Raw genomic sequence first — 8,222 nt, forward strand, 5'->3', positions numbered from 1 at the left:
TACATCTCTAGCCCTGGAAGTCCAACAGGCCCCAAAACATTGTCCTGTGCAATTTCCTCTGCACCCAGCAGCTCCTGAGGTGCTGAGCCTCAAGTTCTGTCCCTTCTAACAACAGGGATGTGGGTGGGCACATAAAAATCCTCCACTACCCTTAAAACCCCCTCCAAAAACCTTTAAAATACCCTCCAAAGCCCAGCTTTTCCAAACACTTTTCCAAGTTTGCCCAGACTGTGCCTGAACAGCCCTTGGGTGACTGAGCCAGGCAGGGAACTGGGACCAGTTTGCACAAGGGAAGGGATTTTAAAATGAAGAAGAATATATAATGACTCCTCCTCTTATTTGAATTATGATTGAAAGATAAATATATATATATCAATATATATCAATATATATCACATCTCTCCTTCTTGTTTCAATTATGTTGAATTATGAGTACTGTTTTGACTGCTTTGTTGAACTTCTGCTGGATACACTGAAGTAGATAAAGTATAAATATATAAATACTATAAGTATGATGATAATTAGTATATATATATTTATTTTTTTTAAGTTTTCTTTAAATTGGTGTAAGGTTTAATTGATCAAATAGATTATTTAACTGTGATCTTTTTTTGGCTTTGAGTTTAGTTATATTTCCTTGTAATTGTTGTATGTTCTTATGTGTAGATATTGAGTGGTTGGAGAGATTCATACAATATATTTTATCAAAGTCTTTATATTTATGTGTGTGTACTCACAAAAGAAAATTAATCGTTTTGTTTTGTAGAGTTATATGTAATATAATATAACATAATATAATATAATATAATACAATATAATGTAATATATACTATTATATGATACATATTGTATTATAATAAAGTATAATATATAATATATAATTATATTATATATTATATATTATATATTATATATTATATATTATATGTTATATAAAGAGTCTTACACTTTGAACATTAGTTAACAAATTGTTCAGTGTAAGAGAAATAGTATGAATTGTTTACTTAGTTAACAACTTAGTTTATTAAATTCCTTCAAGACAAGGGAGATATGGGGGAACAAGGCTCAGCAGGAAAGGGACAGGTCCAATGGAGCTGGCCCAGCAGGCAGGAAGCAGCTGATAAAGCCAGCACGAGATAAGGGGCAGAAAAGCTGCCTGTGGTCAGCACTCAGCCAAACCTCACACCATCTCTGTGTAGGAAACAGCAAAGCCCAGCCTAAACCCCAGGCCAGAGGCTGTGACTCACCCCAGGGTCAGAGCAGGTTCACCACCAACTCAGAGAGGTGATGCTGCATTTCCTCCCCACTCCTGCCCAACCTGTGCAAACCCCCCAGGCTGGGATTTGGGAAAACCCCAGCCCTGTGCCCTGCAGGGACCCCAAAAACTCCCCCTGACCCTGCCCAGCTCCCCTGGGATTTGATGATGCGAACAACAACCCAGGCCATGATGATTATTTCCTTTTCCACCAAAAGACCAACCCACTTTTCTAGAAATTCTTCTAGGAGTGGTGAAACTTTAAATGGAAAGGATTCTATGGGATGGGAATGGGGAAATCTGAACAGTGTCTGCTCTCCTGGCTGAGAGGGACCAGGATGCAATGCAGGGTGCAGCTCATTTTCAGATGGTTAATACAGCTGCTTGTGCTGTATGGTTTGGAATTTTCCCTTCTGATTATTTTATAGTGCTAGAAATAGAACCCAAATTAAATTAAAAACGGATTTTAGAATTAGCATTGCCCTCCCAGGGATTCCCCAGTGTGTGTAAGCAGGGCACTGTGAGGGCAGCACCTCTTTCCAGAAGTCATTGGTGACATTTTGTGCCTCAGCAATGATTCAGTTTGGGGCCTGAGCCTAAGCTAAAGGTCAGCATTAACTCATGCTCTGAAGGGAAAGCTCTGCTCTCATCTCTCAGCCCAGCTCTGCAGTGTGTGACACACAGTGCCTGAAATGGGTGGGATTTGTTGGGTTTTTTTGGAGTTCACTGCGTCTGACAACAGGGAAATTCACCTTTCTGAGGCACGAGGATGGAGAAACATTTGGATGAGGCTTTGGGGAGAGCAGCAGCAGCATCACCCCCAGCTCCCCTGAGCCAGAGTCTCCCCTGTTACAGACACATTTTATGAAAAATCCTTTCGTTAGGATCTTTTCTCCTGAGAAGCTGAGAGGCCTCAGAAATGAAATGTAAACAATGATTATCTGCTGCTGTGGAATGCAACAGGTGGATCTGTAATTGGTCTCATGTGGTTGTTTTTAATTAATGGCCAATCACAGTCCAGCTGTCTTGGACTCTCTGGTAACAAGATTTTATTATCATTCCTTTCTTTTGAAGCCTTCTGATGAAATCCTTTCTTCTATTCTTTTAATATAGCTTTAGTATATAATTTTCTTATAATATATATCATAAAATAATAAATCAGCCTTCTGAAACATGGAGTCAAGATTCTCATCTCTTCCCTCATCCTGGGACTGCTGAGAAGACCACCACACTCCCCCAGCTCAGTCTCCAATTCCTCCCAGCAGATTCATCCTTCCTGAAATTGTCTCCTTGTTTTTTGGCCCCTGTGGTCACTTGCTGTAGGGTTTAGTCACGAGCTGCATGAAAAAAAATCCATCCTGCATGTTTTGCAGAGCCTCTGCTCACTCTCCCTGGGTGCCAGCTCGTTCTGAGGTGTGGAAAGCACTGAGCAATTTTCCCCTGCTCCCATTCTCCATGTCCTTTGAAATATATTTAGGTGTCTGCAGCATGTCCCTCTCAGGTACCTCCTCCCAGCTCAAAGGCAAAACCTCCCTGTCCTGGCAGACAGATAAAAAATACTGAAACAGTTTTCCAAAGAGGAAATATCTCCCTTGTCTCCCCCTCTTAGGACACACAGAGGAATTTTTATTCCATAATGCACAGCCCAGTAATTAATCAGCTTGAAAAGTGCCTGAAGTGACTTTGGAACAAAGACTAATTAAAGAATTAACTAAGCCTAAGCAGAGGCAGGAACAGCTCAGCCTCACAATTGGTACAACAATGGAACTTTCCTGAGGGTGTTACTGGATGTGGAACTTGGGATAATGAATGGATGGATGGATGGATGGATGGATGGATGGATGGATGGATGGATGGATGGATGGATTGATGGATGGACGAGGGATGGATGGACAAATGAATATTCCTCACGCAAGAAATTTTCTAGGACAAAGCAGCAAAAGAGCAGTGAAGGTGTGGAAGGAGGGAAGAACCATCTCCACCTGCATCTCCTCCAGGTGAGTGACCCTGGAAAGGAGGAAAGGAAAACCTGGAACAGGGGAAAGAGGGAAGCAGCTTCGGGAGCAACTGTGAGGTGAGGAAGGTGTGGGACCAGTGCTGGCTCACTGCACACCCTGTCCCCATCTCCTGCTGCTTTTCCTGCTGCTATCCCACCCTCCCTCTCCCTCCACAGACACCCAACAGCACCAGCCCAACCAGTGCCACCAGCCCAAATTCCAAACCAGGTTGGCCCCTGGTTTGTGTGAGAGCAGGGACAAAGCAAACAGGAAATGTTACTCATTTCTTCAGCCTTCTCAACACCCCACAAAACATCACCTTTGGGCACTTGCAGGGTTAAATCTCTCAGGCTTGAATCACTGGGCCGCAGGCAGGAGGAGTGGGAGGGACAGGAGGGTTAGGAGGGACAGTAGGGTTAGGAGAGACAGCAGGATTAGGAGGTGCAGCAGGATTAGGAGGTGCAGCAAGGTTAGGATGGACAGCAGGGTTAGGAGGGAGAGCAGGATTAGGAGGTGCAGTGGGGTTAGGAGGGACAGCAGGTCCTGGAGGCAACATGTGAACGTCAAATCCATCCTACAAATTAAACTGAGCTCCCTCCCACCTCCTCTCGGCATCCCAAATTCTTGGCAAGCACACAGAGCCAGCCCAGTGGGGAAAAATCCTGATCCCACAGGGACTGGGAACAGGAGGAATGGGAGGGAGGGGGATTTCTTTCAGTAAAATCGTTTCTGTGCCTCCTCCTTGCCGTGGGCTGTCCCTGCCCCTTGTGAGGGGAAGAGGGGACAGCCGGAATGGGGCAGGAAATGGAACCACGTGTGGTTTCCTTTAATCTGCAGAGCATCACTGCCTCGCCTTTCACCCAGAGCAGCGGCTGCAGCTCTGGTTTCCCCTCATGCCAGGGGTACAGGAGAGCCCCCCTTGTGCCCTGGCAGCTGTGCCGGTAAGCTCTGCCCATTTCTCTGCACTGATCCTGGCCCAGAACGGGGCTGGTCCTTGTAGGGTGTCCTCACAAACAGTGGTGAGCTGGGACAGAGCCCCACACGCCAGTGCTGGAGGGTTCATGCTGGGAGCTGGTGTCCTGCTGTGGGAACAGAGGCACAGCCAGAGGGAAAACACCTTTATGGACAGAGGAATGGGTGCCCACAGCTCCCTGCTTGTTCCCACTTGTTCTCACAGGGTGGATTTATCATGCTGGCTGTTCCTGAGGGGGAAAGATGCAGATCCAGTCCCAACAGTCAAACCAAGACACCTTTTGCAGCTCCTGCAAACAGAGTTTTATTGGGCACCTGTTGGTCCCTCCCCAGTTCAGATCCCTTGAACAGCTCCCAGTCAGGACCCTCTTTTCCAAACCAGTTTGAGGGATTGTTCCCTGCTCTGTCAGGCAGTGTGGGCCATCCTTTTGCATGGTCCTATTATTGCTGCATTCCTTTATTGGCTATGAAATGATTCCTAGAAAAACACTCTTGACAATTGTCCTTATTTTCCAGAGCCTGAAGTTTTCATGGATCATGGGATGATTTGGGTTGGAAGGGACCTTAAAACCCACCCAGTCCCATCCCTGCCATGGCAGGGACACCTTCCACTGTCCCAGAGTGCTCCAAGCCCTCCTGCCTGAGCCAGGATTTGAGCTCCATTGTGAGCTCTAGTTCCCAGCAGGATCCTGCAGCTCTTTTGTTTTTTGGGACACGGGACACAGACTGAAAATGTGTGGTTGGGGCAGAGGAGAACAGCTTGAAGTTGTTTTTTCACCTTGAGATCTTCTTCTTCTAATCTGATGGAATCAGATGTCCAGCATGTCAAAAAATGTTTGGAGCTGACAGACACAGCAACATCAGAACTGCAGGATCATCCTTTTCTTGGGAAAAGAGACAAAGCAGGAAAGATCTGAGGAGAGGAAGTCACAGCTGTACCTGGAGTGCATCCCTGAGAATTCTCTTTGGTTTGAAACGTGAGGAACAGCTCCAAGCAGGCTCCTGAGCCCTGCAGGAGGCTGCTCTCCCTGAGGCTTTCCCAAAGGAAAAGCAGGCAGAAGTCAGGATGGACAGGGAGTGGGTCCCAGCAGATGCAGGAATACAAACAACATGTGCAGGTGTTTGATAATGAGTTCCCAAATACACAAAGATCAGGTTTAAAAATGCCTTTTTAAAAAGAAATAAGCAAAACTAAAATATTTTTTGCATTTCAATAATAATTATAAAAAATAATATTTAGTCTTCCATAATAACAATTGCAAAGATCAACTAAATCTTCTGGACCACAGCATGTCTGGTCACAGAGAAAGACTTTGTTCTCTCTGGAGATAAATTATGGTAAACTGGAATAAAGTGCAGGAGGTCCTGCTTTCATTTCATGTAAGTGTAAATCCACACTCCCAGAGTCACAACCCCTTTTTATTTTCTCCAGACAGCTGAGGGGTCTGAAACTGGTTCCATCAACAGTTTCCTGTGTCAGGTAATTCTGACTTAAGGCACATTGGTGAGGATGAAGGCGGTGATGAAGCAAAGGTGACTATAGAACTTGATAATCCCACCAGCTGTACTGGTGTCACATTGTGTGACCATCTCCCCCGTCTTGGCCTCTTCCTGCCCCTTCACACCTCCAGTTTGAGCTTGCTGTACCACAGCAGAGCCATCAGTGAGACCAGGGGGTGACCACAGGGTCCTGGTCAGCTGCAGTTATGCTGTAGTGGTGCAGCCCCAGAAACTCCCTCAGCATCTACACAGAGCAGTGAAAATTATGTCCATCTTTGGAGAAAAAGACATTTCCCTCTCACCTTGCCCTTCCAAACCCTTCATTTCCTTGGAATGTCTCAGTCTGGCCCCACAGCAGCCATTCCTGTGCTGCCTCAGTGTGAGTCCAGCCCAGTCTCCTCCAGAGTGCCCAGAGCTTTGCTTTTAATCCGGAGCTTGTGTGGGAGGGCAGCAAAGCTCCGGCCCTTCAGCTGCTCTTCTGAGGGACAGGGGAGGCTGCAGGAGGGCACAGGAGAAGTTTTGGGCACTTGTTGCTCATCATCTTCATCCGACACCACGGTGCTGCTCTCCTTCCTGGCCTCGGCCATGCCGGGCGATGGGCACAAGAAGCAGGCACTGCCCAGCCAAGGGCAGGGGAAGGGGTGTTTGTCTGGGATGGGGTAGCTGAGGAATGGAGAGCAAACTGTGGGGCTGAAGGGTGCATCAAACCTTTTGGGGCTGAAGGATTCCTCAAACCTCTTGGGTTGCTGGAGGCCACGTGCGTCAACGGGAATGGGTTTGGAGTCGCAGCCGAGGATGTTTGTGGAGAGGTTGAAGGTTTTGCAAGGAAACTCAGCCGGTTCTAGCACCTTGGGCACAAAACTCTTCTGGGCAGGGCAGCAGGAGTCACCAGCAAAGGGCTCCACACCCAGCAGAGGTGAGGCCGCCCGGTGCCCCCTGAGGTAGAGCCCGAGGGGGTGGCCCTGGTAGGGGCTGGGCGCGGGGCTGAGGAGCCCAAAGCGCAGCTTGAGGGACAGCAGCTCCATCCTGAGCACGGCGTTCTCGCGGCTCAGCGCTGCCAGCTGGCTCTCCATGGCCACGTCGTTGAGGCGCCGCTTCTCCCGCGAGCGCTTGGCCGCCTCGTTGTTCTTGCGCCTCTTCTCCCAGTACATGGTGTCCTTCTTGTCATCGGGCATGAATTCCCTCTTCCGCCGCGAGTGTCCGCCCGCCTTCCCCAGGAGCAGCTGGGCCCGGCCCCGCTGCAGCACCAGCTCGCTTGGGGTGGTCAGGAAATGTTCCATGGTGGTGGGGAGGGCAGCTGGGGTTCTGTTGGAATGAGAACGCTCGTTAGTTGCCTCTAATGGTGCTGGTAATTAGTGCCATGGGGTAAATTAATATTGGAATGGGGTTGGTTTTTGTCTCTGTGTCTTAGGATGGAAATGGGGGTGTGTATCTGTTCCTGTCTGTCAGAGGTGGGGCAGTTATCTGTCACCCTGGTTTTTTAAGATTTTCTAAACCGTCTGATGTTGACATTCTTGTAGTGAACTTTCTCACACACTTTCTGTAAATAACTCATTGTTTTGCATTCCTTTATGGAGGAGGAGAAAGTTGATGGACTGTTGGTTTGTCCAGTGTCATTGGAGAGGTGGCACTGTCACCCTCCAATCCACTGTCACTCTTGGAAAACTATAAATGTTGGAGTCAGAAAATAAACTTCCTTTTTCTTCACCTTGAGAACAGCGGTGTGGGCTTGTGTTCTTTCATGTCCTATAGTGACAGTTATCTTCTGTTCATTGGGCAGTTTTTTCTTTATCTCTCCCGCAGGCAACCCTCCCTCCAGGAGATCTCTGCTGTCCATGGCCACTGAGTGTCCCTGCAGGGCTGATCCAATCCCAGCATCCCATGGGGAGATGCTCCGCCCAGGGCAGGAGCCAAGCATTCCTACCTAGATCCGATCTGAGCCTGGCACAGGACAGCAGCCTTTGCCCCCTGCATTGCCAGAGGAGCAGCTTTCTGCTGCCCTGCATTGCCAGAGGGAGCCCAGGCCCATCTGCAGCAGCCCTGGAGCTGCAGAGGAAAACTCCCCCCTTGTGCAGGATCCCTGCTGCAGCAGAGCCACAGCTGGCACTGCAGGAGGGCTGAGCCCCCACGGGATGGGGCTGGGACACCGCCCTGGCACACAGGGGGCAGGGCATGGTCTCACTCTGGCAGTGTTTTTGTATGACTGCACTTTTTATCTTTTTTAAAATTTTCTTCTCTAATAAAGAACTGTTATTCCTATTCTCATATCTTTGTCTGAGAGCACCTTAATTTCAAAATTATAATAATTCAGAGGGAGGGGGTTTTCATTTTCCATTTCAGGGAAGGGTCCTGCCTTCCTTAGCTGACACCTGTCTATTCAAACCAAGACACTCTGTTACACACACACGTGAATGAAGACAGCTTCTCCCACTTATTCCTGTCATCTTGGAGCCACCTTGGAGCCTCTGTAACATATTCAAAATATTCAGGTTCTGATG

The 8,222-nt window shown here is 47.9% G+C and overlaps 1 protein-coding gene across 1 annotated transcript; it reads right to left on the bottom strand.

Annotated features, from left to right (window-relative positions):
* Positions 1–6,098: 6,098 nt before the first annotated feature.
* On the bottom strand, positions 6,099–7,004 carry NFILZ (NFIL3 like basic leucine zipper). The gene has a single exon (XM_054290874.1). The coding sequence runs from the start codon at positions 7,002–7,004 to the stop codon at positions 6,099–6,101; it is 906 nt and encodes a 301-aa protein (XP_054146849.1).
* Between the last annotated feature and the right edge of the window lie 1,218 nt (positions 7,005–8,222).

Source organism: Melozone crissalis, unplaced genomic scaffold (assembly GCF_028551555.1).
Source record: "Melozone crissalis strain CALT ecotype California unplaced genomic scaffold, PUWL_Pcris_2 ptg000088l_1, whole genome shotgun sequence".
In the NCBI taxonomy this organism is placed as follows: Eukaryota; Metazoa; Chordata; class Aves; order Passeriformes; family Passerellidae; genus Melozone; species Melozone crissalis.